This window comes from Pinus tabuliformis, chromosome 8 (genome assembly GCF_031772625.1).
Source record: "Pinus tabuliformis cultivar Carrire ecotype Pingquan chromosome 8, CPIR1, whole genome shotgun sequence".
Taxonomy (NCBI): domain Eukaryota; kingdom Viridiplantae; phylum Streptophyta; class Pinopsida; order Pinales; family Pinaceae; genus Pinus; species Pinus tabuliformis.
Window position 1 is genome coordinate 659,705,323 of NC_142294.1, and position 17,019 is coordinate 659,722,341.

Genomic DNA, 17,019 nt, shown 5'->3' on the forward strand with positions numbered 1-17,019 from the left:
CAATGATGTTGATTTGGATGATGATGACATGGGAATCCACTGATAATAATGAGTTGTTTGATTCTTCCATTTTGATTTTTTATTCCATCGAGATGCCCTCATCTACAGCCCCGTAGAGGGCACATGTGTATATGTAACAAAACCCATTGTAATCATCAATCATCGCTTACTAGTGAATATTTATATTCTTTGATAATATCCTCTCGAAATTTAAATATATAAATTTAAATATATATATATATATATATATAAAACTAAGATAGATTCATGAATTTGGAATTTGGATGAAAACCACTTAAAGATGTCGTTTCAATATTTGAAAATACGGCTAGAATATTTATTACATAGCTTATGAGCATCACGGTGCTTGACCGTAAACACCATAGGACTTGAAACGGTTAAACATATGATTAAAGAGAAACGATATAAACAACCAGCGATTGAACAAAATGTCAAAATGTAGGAGACATACAAAAATTACATCAGTTTCCTGAGCAATGAACTCTAAGCAAAATTACATCAATTTACATCAGTTTCCTGAGCAAAATGCAGGAGACATACAAAAATTGTCTAGTAAGAATCAATGTATGACTTGGCATTTTGCGGTGGGAAATGGTTCGTTCGGGTGCTGGTTTATGCTACTGCACTGTGTTCTCCAGCATTTCTGAAGGTGATGGGCTTCGTGAGTTCTGCCTCTTCAGGCTCTCTTGTATTTTGTCTTTAATTGCTGTTTCCTGGAAGCAATTTTCACAAGTCCATGTTAAGTCTGCTAATGCTGTAGGGATATATAGTTGAAATCACAGTCAAAATACCGCTGGATATTAAGAATGGCTAGTAATTTATTACTTTACACGAAGAATACTACAAAAAAACAATGGTATGGCTAGTAATTTATATTTTACACGGACAATACTCCCCAAAAAAAAATGAAATGGCTAGTAATTTATAATTTTACACGGAGAGAACTCCAAAAAAAACATGGAAATGCTTCAGATGGAATGATAACAATAATTCTAATGCCCTAGGTCCATGACCGATATCTCATAATCAGGAAACCGTGGTCTAACTTAAGCGTACGCGAAGTAAAAATCGTGGTCTAACTCAAGTGTATGGCAAGTAAAAATCGTGGTGTAACTTAAGTTTATGGCAAGTAAAAATTTCACCATGATATGACACCCCTCTTCAAACTTTTCTAAAAAGCCAGCCACCCAACGATCAGCATTCTCAACCCATTCACTCTGATGCATGCCAGCTGTCTTGGCAACCGTATCTAACTGCAACAACAGGCAATGTAAATATATAAATCTCAAAAGATATAGTCCAAATACTTTTAACTAAATACAAATGAATCTAAAAAACAAATGGCATAGCTCACCTTTTTCCCCATTTGGCCTTCTTGTTCCTTCACTTTTTGACGTAGTTTTGTTATTCCCATGTTGACCCTCAATTGCTTTTCCTAAAAACAATAGACATCCACAACTCAACTGTTATCTTTGTCTAGAATTAGAGATTTTCTGAATTAACTTAAAATGTTTAGACCATTTCTAATTTTCTAACAATTCAAGTAGCTGTGTTGTAATGGGACGACGTGCTTCCTTGCAATGTTACTTGAGATAGAACTTATGACGTTTTGTCTGTAAACAAGTTTCCTTAACCAAAAATAGAGATTTTGTGCCAGGACAAACTTCAGCCCAGTTGAACAAGGAACCACACCTGACAAGCATTGAAACAGCATACACACGAGTTTCCTCTTACCTTCACATAGCTAACTCCAAGGTCTTCCCTTGTGTATCCACGATCAAGGTTGCGCATAACATAGTCATTGTAGCCTTTAAGTATCCTCATTATGAGATCCGATGTTGAGATGCCATCGGTCCGCTTTGTTTCCTTAAATTTTCCAGCTGACTTGACCTGGAACAATATATTATTTTAAGCTTCTCTTGTGCAATAGACATACTTCAATCATAATACTCAATACATAACCTCAATTTACAAATGCCCTAATACTCACAAATGCATAGACGTCATTGGCAGCTCCACTGGTATCGGCATACCTGCAAAAGCATAAAAATGTTAGCGTTTAACATCATGTCAACTATCTATGCGTTATTTATTTTGTGAGATTGCTAATCTCTAGACCAAAGGGTTAGCTCAATTGGTTGTTACCCATATTACTGGGCTTTTAACTAGTTCCATGCAGGTAGATGCCCAGTTTGAATCCCCTTGGTTGAGACATACTAATCTATGCCAACAGGTTTGCTAGGAATAGTATCTAGAGATTTGGGGACTCAAACCTTGGGTTTGACAAAGGTTTTTCTTGGAGAAAACTAAAAATATATAGCTAAGCTCTGCTAATAGTTATTGCAGCAGGTTTGCTAGGAATACTATGTAGAGATGTGGGGAATCAAACCTTGGGTTTCTTCTAACTATGGCATTCTTTTCCTATTTACAAACAGGTTCATAAGAAATTTCAAAACTGAACAAGCCAGCCACGAATGTTGAATTTTCCCCATATTAACAAGCAAACAATGGGTGCAAAGTGCAAATCCTACGTGATTTCAAAGGAAGAGCCCCCTGCCAAGGCAACATAGCCAAATGGAATTAATTGTGTTCAGTGGGTTCTCCCTTGGGGATCGTTTCACCTACATAAGTGAGCCACTTGTGGTCCTAAGTCTTCGGGCCAGTGATAATTTTTCTTTTTAAGCTCAGAACAAAGCCCTTCCAAAAGAACAAAAATTTAAAAAACATAGCCTGTGAGCAAATATTAGCCAGTAGGATTCCCGGGATTATATTTTATGGTTTCCCGGGATTATATTTTATGGTTTCCATAGTCTTACTAAAACCTTAAACCTAATTCTTTAAGACAAATTACAGTTTTTGTAATTTCACCTACCTTAGCCTAGATTTTCTGTTATTTCTTCTCTTTTCTATAAGCAAAATAATTAACACATTACTAGTGGAGTTCATGTAGTGGTGACTTACGGAAGGGCATCATGGGCTACATAGTCAATCTTATTCTTGTCTAAGAATTCTTGATTGATCACCCATGGAGCATCTGGGATAACTTCGTCAACCCACCTGCATAAAGTGCCATAAACAAAAATCAATAGGGTGTCATCTAAAAAGGATGCCTTCATGCAATCATGAGATAATACTTTGCAACGCTGAACTAAACATAAAGATGAACTGCAAAAGATAATCATGCTAACTTTTGTTTTATTGCACTGAAAAAAAGTGGAAATCATTCTTAGTGATGGATAGCTGACCGATGACATAGATTCTAAATAGACAAAAAAATAAAAAAAAAGCATCAAAATGTTGTTTCTAGAGAAAAGAAACCAAAATCAATCCAGACCTGCAATGGCGAAGGGATTCATAGCGCTCAGCCGCAGTCATTACAGTTTTTCCCTTATACCTGCGAGTGACTTCATCATTGCAGCAACCCACAAGGAGGTATGTGTTTGGAAACCTGCCAGATGTGAGAACAAATTCATCAATAACCACAGAGAAAACCTAAGTCACAGGACAATTCACCAGTTGCTTATTCCGTTGATAGAAAACATTGCCTACATAAGCTGCTATTTTTTTTGAAAGAAACAAATAATTTTTTAGTGGGGCAGCTTAATGATCAAGTCTAGGCCCTAGTATTAATATGCTATTCATGGTAATGTTAAATTCTTAAAGTAAAAGGATGAAAATCAAGATTGTTCATCATTTTACTTAAATTTTTAACATTACTATGAAATGACTCCCGATGTTTGAGAGTGGTTCCGGCCTCATTGGATTTCATATGGAGAAAGTAGAATTTTCGATTTCATTCAAAATGCAGGAGACTTATCAGTGTTTCAGAATTTCAGGATTGGGAGATTGTAATGTTTCTAGGTGACACCACTTGCCCAGGCTACCCGTGCCACCAGTAAAGGAAGTGGTCTACCTCCTATAGCTCATACTTCTAATTCTTTCTAGAGCATAGCAAACTCCACTGCCAACTCCACCAGCACCAACATCTACATCTAGAGGGAAAGGGAAATAGGGAAGGTGATTTTAGCACTAAAAATGATATTAAACATCTCATATATTAGTTCTTTTATCATATTTATGTGTCAATGTATTTATTTTATGTTGTAGATGGTTTAAATATTAAAAAAATTGAAAAAACTAAGAAAAAAAAATGAATATTTTTGTACCATACGATTTTTTCCGATTATTTCCCGATAATTACGATTCTTTCCTTAATGCGACATTGTTGTAAACACTGAACAATGATACATTTTGATTTTGATGACTTAATGGAAAATCTGGATTTTATGGTTTTAATATCTAAGTTCTAAATTTATAGTTAGTAGTACGTAATTAGTAGTTTCTTATGTGATTGTAAGTTGTACATGAACAATGAACATTGAATATTCAAAATCAAGTAAATTTTGATTCTATTTATTTTTTAAAGTGAACTTTCGTATTGAATAATCGTATTTGCGTGTCCTCAGTGTCTCGTGTCCTGTGTCATGTGACTTAGGAGTCTCGTGTCTTGTGTCATGTGACTTAGGAGAAAACCTTTGTTGCAGAAAAAAATAAGGTTCTCATAGTATGCTTAAAAACCACAATGCCTAAAGGTGACAAATATTAATGTTCATTGATCTGTGGTAGGTCCACCCACTGCACCAGTGGGCCTATGTCGGTGTGATATAAAACTTGATTACTCCAGTAAAACTAGAGTTCTCACAGCAAGCTCACTCACAAAAGTGACAAATGCCCAAGTTAGTTGGGCCCAGGTAGATCCAGGAGGATATGAGCAAATTGTATTCACTAAATTTCAATGTAAATAACGAAATCTAAGTGAATTGTTTGTAGTTTATTGAAAGAGATTTAACAGTTCCAGTACAAAAGTGAATGTGTTTGAATGACTCAAATAATTGACATGGTATTCATAAATGTGTCCGATCTCTTGTTAGTTTTTGGGATCTACTTTTGATATGCAGATAAGAGCAGAGTTTAATTGCATTCAGAAGTACAAGAGCAGTGAAACAGCCACACATAATTTGGACAGATGGGATTTGCTATAGCACATCTGGAAGGGGGAGTATATATGTGGAACCAAATATCAGCATAGGGATATGCCACTGCAGTCTGTGATAATATCTACTGAGATTCACTGCAGCACCGCAGTTTATAGATAACAATCACAGGCCAAAGCAATACAAAAGGCATCATACTGAATCCCCATTTATATAAGCAGCAGCAGAGGGAAGGACGATCTAATATCAACTTCATTACTTGCACCTCAAAACCAACTTCCAAGAAGCTTTTTGTGCATTAATTTCCAGATTTGAAAAGCTTTTGGTGCAGTTAATGCCTTGTAAATCCCCTTTATCACAGAATTGTATGTGGGTTTTGGTGCCTTCAATGGCTTACAAACCAACAGAAAGAGGCTTACAATAGAGAAGTCAAGGTTTCAATCCTATGGATTTTGTCACATCACCGCCTCGCACAGTATTAGAAATCTGAGCGCAGGGCAACAGATTCTACCAAGGGCTTAAACTGAATAAAAAATATCCAGCAGTTCCCCAATTTATGAATGAAGCATAGTTTAACTTAATGGTCACACCATAACTATATTGCCCGAGCTTAAGACATAATTCAAACCATAAGCAAAACATTGGCGCAAGATTCTAAACAAATACTCACAATTTCTTGGCCTGTTCCAGTGATCGTGCATGCCCAAAGTGAAACAAATCATAAATTCCATCCGCATAGACCCTGACGGGCTTCTCAGTCCTCTCGTCCTTCACGGGATTTGGAGATGGGTGCGGTTCGAATCTCACTGGCGGCTCGTAGACAATCTCTGCACAGCTCTGCTGCTGGGGTTCTTGATCCATCGTTTTATCCTTCTCAATTGTGTAAAATGCCACTGCGATAGCAACGAAATCGAAGCAAAAAATCCCTGAGCGCAGGAAACGATCAGCTTAAAAAAGATCAACTCTTCTAAATTCAGGATGGGATGATCTGACCAAATATTATGGGCGAGTAAGCATATATCGGGGAGTACACTTGGAGCGAGTGAAGAATGAACTCTTGGCTAGGATTGTGCGCAAAAATTTGGCCACGCGCCTTGTCGGCTAGGTATGGCATACGTGCCTAGTCCGCGTTGTTTATTGAAGTCGGCCGGGGTTCCCGCGGTTTTGCACAATGATATTTTGCACGAAGGTCGATTCGATTCCGCAGGTGGGATCATAATACTTTGTCGTATTGACAGGGATGGTGGTAAGATGGGTCTGAACTATTACATGTGATAATTGTGATGTTGATAATTGTGGTCTTTTATTTTGGAAATAGGAGGATAAAGGGTGTAAGGTTGCATGGTTTGAATATAATTAGAAATAATGTTTTGATTTATTATGATCAAGTTAAAAAAGATTTTTGATTTATCAGGATCATGTTAAAATTATGTATGAATGGGATTTTGTTTGTGGGCATGCTTTTGTAAATTTCTTGTTAGATATTTATTGTGGGTAGTTGGTATTAATATAAAGGTTGTATTTATTTTGGGTGGCTCGTATTAGCACAAGAATTATAATGGTAATTAGTTAAATTTAATTTTGGAAGTTGAATACTTTTGGTTATTTATTAATTTATTTAAATTTGGAAAAATGATAATGAGAATATGGTGAGTAGTAGTTGTGTCTTATTTAATTTTTTTATGATTTAATATTACTTATTAGATTATTAATTAAAAATAAAAATATCTAAATTTTTACGGTTTAATTTTAATAATAGCTATTGGATTATTAATTAAAAATAGAAATATTTAATTTTTTGGTTATTGGTTATTAATTAAGAAAATAAAAATATTTATACCATTATTAAAAAGAACATATTTAATCAACTAACAGATAATATTTTCTATAGATATTCAACATCCAAAATTAATACAGATATGCTAATTATATATCAATCAAAATGTATTTTAATATTAAATTTTTTAATATATCAATTAAAATAGAAAATAAATTGATATATATTTATTTGTATTTAGAAGAAAAAAATGTTAAATACATTTTTTTAAATCATATTTAATTTAATATTAGTGATTGAGTAATATTTGCAAATTTGTAATATTAATCACTCTTGTGAGTATCACTAGATTCAATGAGTGCTAAGTGGACTATTCAAAAACCATGAGAAATTAGTCAGTTGCGACTACCTCTCATGGAAATGGTCATAGATGAATGACTTACTTAAAGCAATTGAATCCCAAAAAAGTGATATCTAATTTGCAATTTATTATTAATAGTATTATTAGTTAAGATAGATAGATTTAACACCTTAAAATACCTTAATTACATATAATTTTTTAATTTAATATTATTGATTAAGTAATATATGTTAAAATTGCAATCTATTATTAATAATATTATTTTTAATATAAACAAATTTAATACTTTAGAAACTGTTTGTTTAAACTATCAATTCATAATTTATTTACATCATCACCAATGTGGGGTGATCATTGTAGCCATCCTTAAAGCTTGATCACCATTTATCGTATCTACCTTTGCGTGCTTGTTAGATATTCATCATGTAAATGAGGGTAGGTACACTTCGTTTATTTTGTTGAGAAGGTGGTCATCACCTCAGTCAAAGACATCACCTTGTGATGAACACTTTAGTTATTGTTATTAATCATAGTTCAATTATTGGTAGTTCAATGACTATCCTCCTTGGGAATTTCAATCCTTAGTTTGTGTACTCGATCATGGTTTCTCTAAATCATGCTTCAATGTGGCATCTCCTTCCCCTAGTGAGCTTTATTTTGTCCTCCATCTTGATTTAGTTTTATTCTTATGGTTTCCATTTTCTCCTACTACATTTTTTCTCTACCTTGCAGAGATGACAATAGTATTGTTTTAACTTTGTGCTAGTTTCATTTTCCGCCTCTATAAATTGTACGGTCCCTTGCTAATTCCCCCTTACACTTCCTTGCTTCCTTCTCTCCCAATTTTGACTACCTTTCATATTTGCCTCCAACATTTCTATCACCCTCTTGGTCCCTTTCCCATCCTCTAACTCCCCCTAATAATTTTGGCCTCCCTCTCTTCTCTACCTAGTCTTTCAAAGTTGCTCCCTTTATGGCCCTTATCACTCCCAAGTGTTAGTCATTATTGCAACATGTCACACAAGGTTGTCATTCCTCCTGGTCAAAGTTTTGGAAGCAAAGACCCTCATCCACGAATGTGTGCTTAGGAAAGCACCAAAGCTATTGCATAATATTATTGTAACAACCCCTGGTTGATTTCCATGTAAAAAATTATAAGACCAAGGTCATGGGACACGTATTCCAAGCTGAATGTTGGGAAAAACATCCTAGTGTGGATGTTCATTTGGTTTATTATGGCTAAGGAAATTGGCAAAGATATTGATAAGGCAAAGAGGCATTAATTGGCATTTTATTTATGAAAATAAAGGAAATTTGGAGAAAAAGAGGATGAGAGGTCATAGGTTGCTTGTGAAGAGAAAAATGAAGAAAACTAATGGAAGATGGAGAAAATAGAGGCCTCACTAATAAAAAGGCTTATGAGGATCAGTTCACAACCTTTTGTCAGTTCAGTCTTTTAGCTCCCTCTCTCTCCCATCTATTGGGCACTTGAGTATTCTTGGAGCATTCTAGCATTGGGGAAAGAAGTCAAAGGAAGGACAATAAAGCAAGATGAAGGAATGATTAAGCAAGCAAGAGGGGGATTCAAGTGGCTATAGAGAGATTACTTGCAGGTATCGAGTTGCATATATGATTTCCTTGATATTTTTGAAATGCATGATACATGCATGTGTGTTTTTGGTTCTCTTTTTGTTATTGGCATGGGTTTTTCCAGGTGTGACACTGGATATTCAGCCTTGCCTTTCCATTTCAGGATCGTCATGGTGTGATGGGGTTTCTCTTATTTGGTTGAGCTGGATTGTCACATGGTTTCGAAACTGAGTGGGGTGGTCTCAAGGGATAAACACAAGGTCTAGGAATCATTGGACCAGTGAATGTGGGATTGTGGTAAAGCCTGATTATGTATACCCTTGTTAAGTCTAGAAATCCTTGACCTGTGAATGGCAGGATATACGGTAAAGCATAGAGAGTGGAGCCTCGTTGGGCCTAGGATCCTCGACTAGTGAATAGTGGGATATACAAAAAATCCTCGAGGTGCAGACAAATAAATTCCTCATTTTTTAGGTGGAGAGATTTGGAGGCATTCATGCTTGTATAGGCCTAGTGATCCTTGGACTAGTATATGGTGGGATTGTGGTAAAGCCTCATAGTGAATGTTTCTTGTTTGGACCTAGGAATCCATTAGTAGGATTGCGGTAAATCTTGGTTGTATATATGAGGGCTTGGGCCTACAAATACCTTGGTGGATTGCGATAATGCCTGATGAAGCCTATAGATTACATGTACATGAAATGTTTAACGAAATGTTTGTCATTAACCCTGTATTAGAACATAATCATAGTTCCCTTGACTGCATCTAAATAATACCATGGGCAGAAAACCATCAAGCCCAAAACCATGTGCAAAACCCATGCACAAAACCATAGATAGGTTTTACCACCATCATTGGGCATTATCAAATGTATGCATAATGGGTACTTGTTGGATGTGGAACTTAATCATGAATCCAATGAGTGCCTACACTTGAAGTTTGAGTAAACCTATAAGGATATAAGCCAAAAATACAATTAAAAAAATACTTTTTCTTCCTTTTCCTCCAAAATATTTACATGTACCTCTCCTTAAATTCAAAGTATTTTGATTGGTTTACATATTATGACATGGAGATTACATGAAAACTTCGTGGGAAGTTTTCAGCTCAAATTTCCTCTAATGAGTATGTCTAAAACCCATGTTGTAAGGGTTACAATGCAGTCTTTTCATTCGCATTCAGTTACTTGATTCTGATTCTAGGCTTCCACCAAATTCACGACCATTCTGAATTTATTTTAGAGCACATAGTTAATTCACATTTCACTTGTTCTTCTTTACTTTCTGAGGAAATAGGGACTGCACCGAGGCTCTCGACTCAGTTGACTCGACCTGGGAACTAAACCTAAGCCCTTTAATAAGAGAATAAAGAGATGAACCTCATTCTTTCTTTATTTCTCATGACATATATCCAACTACAATCACTCCAATTCATCCAGTTTTAGTCTCTTAATCACATACTATTATTGATGCTCTTTAACTAGATAGAGATATGTTAAATGGTTAATGCAAAGAAATAAACTAACAATAATCATTTTTTTCCTTTATTCGACTCTGATTATTTAGCGACCATAAAATAATTGGGAGAAAAATGTTCCTCCCAACCAACGAGACCAGTCTGATCACTGCGTCTCCCCCTAAGCCTACTTGACACCTGGTATAGTTCCACAATGGTGATAAGTCTAAACTAATTCTTTCAAACCTCCTGATTCCTACCAAACTTGGTCAACATTTTCTAGTCTGAGAACTCAAGCCTCAATTGGACTCCACTCACCAACCAATTATGAAATGCTTTAGTAATAATAGTTTTTTTAGATTTCCATAATTTTCTCTCCTTCTTCCCACCTTCAGTTCATCATTACCCTCTTGGCTCTCTTTTTGGAAAGAAGTGTTGTGTGGGGAAATCAACCAATAGAAATCCCTAAACAGTTTTGTAAATAAAGAAATATCTACAAGAGAAATATTGGAAGGAACCTTGCAAGTTGGAGAAACGAATTCTCGCAGAATGTCAATCTTACCTTCTTCTTGCATCAAAAAACTATTTGCAACAGAAAATTCTAAACGCTTGTTCAATTGCAGTAAGTAGAGTAACCATCTAAATTCCAAGAAGTGAGTTAATTGTATCACTGCAAATAGCTTCTTTCCTTCACATGACACCCATTTTCTCTTTGCAGTAAAAAACTCTTTGTCAATGAATAACATTTTCAAATCCTATTTAACTTTACAATTCTTCATTTTCTTCACAAATATTAATGTTACTATTAATTGTGTGAAAACGTTACACAAGGAACCCTAAATAAATTGCAATAAAATATATTAAAGCAAACATTTAGAGAAAGTAATGGGGAAAATTTTTGAAACTCCAAAAGCATCTCGTTCATTTACTTTGCACTCTTCTCCTACTTCAATATCATTTATATACGTGTCCCAACAACTAGAAACTGATGATATACAATAATAGATGTTGTCTACCGAGGTAGTGAATTTTCCTCCATGGCGAAAAGTCATTGTAATCTTGCATTTTTTCTATTTTGAATAAAAATCTAACAACATGAGTTAGCATAGATTTGACCCTTTTTTAATAACTATAACATGGTGTTACAAAAAAATTCCATCATATTTTATGAGGAACGTATCAGAATCTCCATTGTTTTCTTAGTCAAATTTCAAGTATCATATAACCACCAATAATAGGTAAAAATAGTAAAGTGTGCAAAGATATTCACAAATAAATATGATGTGAACATGTATTCATCTATCTTTGATGATGAATTGACTTGACAATTGTTCCCATTGTTATGTAAAGCCGAACAAAATTTGATTTTGGAATGACCTGACACACTTATTTCTTGCAAAACTTGACACATTTTCGATGCAATGGGGACCTTATTCCTCATAAATAGATATAATTTTAAGCTCTTTGATTTTGTTCAATGAAAGATGCGTAGAGGACAAATCAAAAACCCTAATTTGTATCATAACACACACAACTACAAGAAAGAAATTTGTAAACTAGAAATAACGAATATTTAGAGGATTAAATACTTATTACTATTGTGCAATATTGGATTAAGTGTCTTTTTAATGGATGTTAATAAGTATTGTTATACGAGACAACATATGTGGACAACAAAGATGGAAAATTTTGATACCATGTGTACAACAATATATTGAATAAAGAAATATGCACGACTGTGCTCAATAAATTGAATTCTTAAAGAACTAATATTTATCCATGATGATGCTTATTGTTAATAAGAAAGAAAACATGAGAAAATTAAAAAAATATAGAATTCATTTGAAAAAAAAATCGACGACTTCAAGTAAATTGGATAGCTCAATGAACAAAAACAAACACTTTGTACATGTACATACATTATGCTAAATATTTATCCATCATTTACAATGAATCCAAACCCCACATACATACTTTCATCATAAGTTCCACATAAGAAAAAGATCCTATCAGTATTATGTTTACAGACTTTTTAAAAGACCTAATGTTTCTAGTATGTGAATGTTAACCTCTAATAACATACTCTTGCTAGTTCTTATGCATATGATAAATAAGGAATTAGATATATTTTCAATAAACTCTTATGTAACTATTTACTAAGTGTTTAATTTTTAGTATTTATGTTAATGAGGAATCAGATCTTGTGAGATATGTCCTCGATCTAATTCTTCCATATTAATTCCAATTATTTAAAGATTATTTTCCCTATTAAGTTAATTGGCTCTCGATTGAGAGAAATATTTCCCTTTCCTTCAACTGAGATAGGTTAGATTAATTTCATCTTAGATTAGATCTTGCATCATACCTTTGGCATTTTAGAAGTCCTCTTTTTAAGAGGAAAAACTTTAGAGTGTTTTGGATTTTCTGTTAAAATAGCTTAAGGGTCATTCTCTTGCTTAATTAGCAACAAGAATCAATATGATGTCCCTACCTATTCGTAACTAAAGGCACATATTAATCTGATAGCAATATGGAACAGGTAGCTCGACCTAGTTTAATTAGTTCAAACCACCATTTCAATGGAAAATGAGTTTCTTTAAAGTCCAGACAAAGTGGTCTCCCTTATATTGTTGTAGGGAGGGAAATATCGAGACTTCAACAGGTGGATTGCTTCTGGAATCCCTCGATGAGTTTTGATTGATAATTACCCATTAACATTAATAAGCAAATATATTATTAACAATTATTTGCATAATTTTATAAATAGTTATGGTATTTTTTGAATAGGTTTCCTTTGAAAACCAAATATATTTTTAACAATTAATTACATAATTTTATAAATAATTATGTAATTTTTATGGATTTTTTTTATTAAGTTTCCTTTGATGACCATGTTTTATAAAATATTTGAAAAATAATAATTTGTTATTAACATTTTAATAACAATTAATCTAGTGACTATGAAGATGAACAATACGATATTATTAACAAAAATAAACACTTACAACACAATTTTTCCTAGTAGCATTAGTGAGTAACATTTCCAAAAAAATTATAATGAAATGTTCAATTAAAAAAAATCGGCGATATAAAAGCCATCACTTTCTAACAAATTGTTTCGTATTAATAATTTATATACTAGTTTCTTTTAGTGATTAAGTACAAGAAGAGTGGTACAAAAAAGTTCGTTGAAATTATTTCAAGGCCACCCACATCAAATATCAAAATATTGATCACTTTAATGCACAAGGAACAATTCCCTCGTGATGCATACAGAAAAGCATATTCAAAGGATCAAGACTTTGAGGAGGTGTTTTAGTGGTTACAGAGTAAGAGTAATATTCATGATGGAGACAAAATTGTAAAGTACCATCTCCACGATAGGTTACTCTATAGGCTAGATAAGCTATGTGTTGCTAAAGGTGAGTGATTGCAACTTATTAGAGAGGCTCAAACCTCCAAAGTTGCAATGCACTTGGTGTAGGGAAGACAATGATTAACTTGCAGAAGTTTGTGTATTGGCCCAAGATGCAACAACGAGTAGCTATGCTCATGAGAGGATGCATGCATTGTTGTATCAACAAACCTAGTAATAGGAAACATGATTGATAGCATCCCTTACCTGCACCCACTCATCTATGGGAAAGCCTTTCCATGGAATTGATGGGAAGTTTACAAAAAATTGGGAAGGGGCATGACTACATGTTCATGGTTATTGATAGGTTTAACAAGATGGGTATTTTGTTGCCTTATAAAAATACCATCAATATGAAAGAAGTAACAAACATGTTCTTTGTAAAACATTGGGTAAACTTTGGGATACCGAGAAGCATCATTTCAAAAAGGAAAATAAGATTTCTCAGTGAATTTTAGACTAAATAGTGCGAGAAGATTAACACAAAGTTAAAGAGATCTACAACATTACATCTATATATATAAGGGTAGATAGAAGTAGTCAACATTAATTTGGTTCAAATTTTAAGAAATTATAATCATAAGCATTCACAGACCTAGGAGGAAATCTAGTATATATATAGCAATATTGTAATGGAGTTGTCCATTCTTGTACTAGTAAATTTGAAACTTGTTTTCAATATTTAGTAACTTCACCTTTGGATATTACATGTGGGTAGCAAGGAGTGAGGGAGGATATTATATGGGATTCCTTGAGGGCTAAAAAGTTTGTAGAGAAGATCGAGTAGATCTATATACATGTACAATAGACATTATAGAAGTCATAGGAAGACTATAAGTTTAGGCATGATTAGCATATAATAGACGAATCGTTGAAGGTGGGAGATAGAGTATCCCTACAGCTGAACAAGGGATGTTAACATAGGTAGACCTTTAGTTTTCCTTCAATATTTGAACAATTTAACAAACTTTCCTTAGGGTCAGATCTCTCTCGGTGTTGGACGTATCTCTAAGCATTATTGTATCTAGTGGTTTACACAAAGTTTTGAGGTCAAATGTTTAAATGCGAAGATTTTTGTAAATCTTCATAAATCTAATTATATGTATACATATAATTATTTGAATAATAACTATAGTAATTTAGATATATGATCAATATTTTAAGATCATTAACTTTGAATTTTTAAAATAATAAGATGGAATGATATTTTAAAGAATGTATTTTAATTTAATTTTAAAATTCTCAAAATTAATATATATATATATATATATATATATAAACTAATGAATTCATAATTTTAAAACAATGTTAACTTATCTCAAAAAAAAGCCTCGATAGAACAAAAATAACACCCACTAGCTAAAATTCTAATAATTACCCATTAACATTAATGACCAAATATATTATCAACAATTAATAATTACCCATTAACATTAATAACCAAAGATATTATCAACAATTAATTACATAATTTTGTAAATAGTTATGGTAATTTTTGAATAGGTTTCCTTTGACAACCAAATATTTAACAATTAATTACATAATTTTATAAATAATTATGTAATTTTTATGAATTTTTTTTACTTTCCTTTTGATGACCATGTTTTACAAAATATTTGAAAAAAATAATTAGTTATTAACATTTTAATAACAAATAATCTAGTGACTATGAAGATGAAAAATGTGATAGTATTAACAAAAAAAACACTAGGAACAACACAATTGTGCCTAGTAGCACTAGTGAGTAACATTTCGAAAAAAATAATAATGAAATGTTCAATAAACAAATTTCAGCTATATGAAAGCCATCACTTTCTAACAAATTGTTTCTTATTAATAATTTATATATTAGTTTCCTTTAGTGATTAAGTATAAGAAGAGGGGTATAATAAAGTTTGTTGAAATTATTTCGAGGCCACCCACCTCAAATATCACAATATTGAGCACTTTAATGCACGAGGAACAATTCCCCCATGATGCGTACAAAAAAGCATATTTGGAGGATTAAGACTTTGAGGAGGTGTTTTAGTGGTTACAAAGTAAGTGTCATATTCATGATGGCAACAAAATTGCTGACTACCATCTCCAAGATGGGTTACTCTACAGGTTATATAAGATATCTATTGCTAAAGATGAGTGTTTGCAGCTTAGTAGAGAGGCTCAAACCTCCAAGGTTGCAATGAACTTGGTGTCGGGAAGATAATGGCTAACTTGAAGATGTTTGTGTATTGGCCCAAGATGCAACAACATGTAGCTATGCTCATGAGAGGATGCATGCATTGTTGTATCAACAAACCTAGTAATAGGAAACATGGTTGATATCATCCCTTACCTACACCCACTCATTTGTGGGAAAGCCTTTCCATGGAATTTATGGGAAGTTTACCAAAAATTGGGAAGGGGCATGACTACATGTTCATGGTTATTGATAAGTTTAACAAGATGTGTTTTGTTGCTTTATAAAAATACCCTCAATATGAAAGAAGTAACAAACATGTTCTTTCTAAAACATTGGGTGCACTTTGGCATACTGAGAAGCATAATTTCAAAAGGGAAAATAAGATTTCTTAGTGAATCTTAAACTAAATAGTGGGAGAAGATGGGAACCATGTTAAATAGCTCTACAACATTATATATATATATATATATATATATATATATATATATATATATAGGTAGATAGAAATAGTCAATATTAGCTTAGTTCAAATTTTAAAAAAATATAATCATAAGCATTCAGAGACATAGGAGGAAATGTGGTATATATATAGCAATATTGTAATGTGGTAGTTCATTCTTCTACTAATCAATTTGAAACTTGTTTTTGATATTTAGTACCTTAACCTTTGGATATTGCATGTGGGTATCAAGGAGTAAGGGAGGATATTATATGGTATTCCTTGAGGGCTCAAAGTTTGTAGAGAAGATCAACAAATCCATATACATGTACAATAGACATTGTAGAAGTCATAGGAAGACTATAAGTTCAGGCATGATTAGGATATGATAGACAAATTGTTGAAGGTGGGAGATAGAGTATGGGTGCGACTGAACAAGGGATGTTAACATAGGTAGCTCCTTTAGTTTTCCTTCAATATCAGAACACTTTCACAAACTTTCCTTAGCGCTAGATCTCTCTTGGTGTTGGATGTATTTCAAAGAATTATTGTATCTAGTTATTTACATAAATTTTGAGGTCAAATTTCTAAATGCTAAGATTTTCCTAATCATGTGAGATTTTAATAAAATAAAAAAATCACTTACATTGCTCATGATGGGTTCCATAAGGTATTTGAGCTTGTTCTTGGATAATTGGGTGGTTTGAGAAGCTTGAAAAGAGAAACTCCTATAAAAAAATCACGTTATGGACATGTAGCTCAATCTAGTGGTTTGAGAGGCTTTTCA

The 17,019-nt window shown here is 33.3% G+C and overlaps 1 protein-coding gene across 1 annotated transcript; it reads right to left on the bottom strand.

The window, feature by feature from the left end:
- Window positions 1–412: 412 nt before the first annotated feature.
- LOC149237320 (choline-phosphate cytidylyltransferase 2-like) lies at window positions 413–6,073 on the bottom strand. Its single transcript, XM_089372627.1, has 8 exons — window positions 5,686–6,073; window positions 3,356–3,469; window positions 2,983–3,078; window positions 2,012–2,054; window positions 1,756–1,911; window positions 1,376–1,456; window positions 1,164–1,274; window positions 413–734 (listed from the first exon to the last, which is right to left on the bottom strand). Exons 1-8 carry the CDS (start codon window positions 5,874–5,876, stop codon window positions 639–641), a joined length of 888 nt encoding a protein of 295 aa, XP_089228753.1. The 5' UTR covers window positions 5,877–6,073; the 3' UTR covers window positions 413–638.
- Window positions 6,074–17,019: the final 10,946 nt, after the last annotated feature.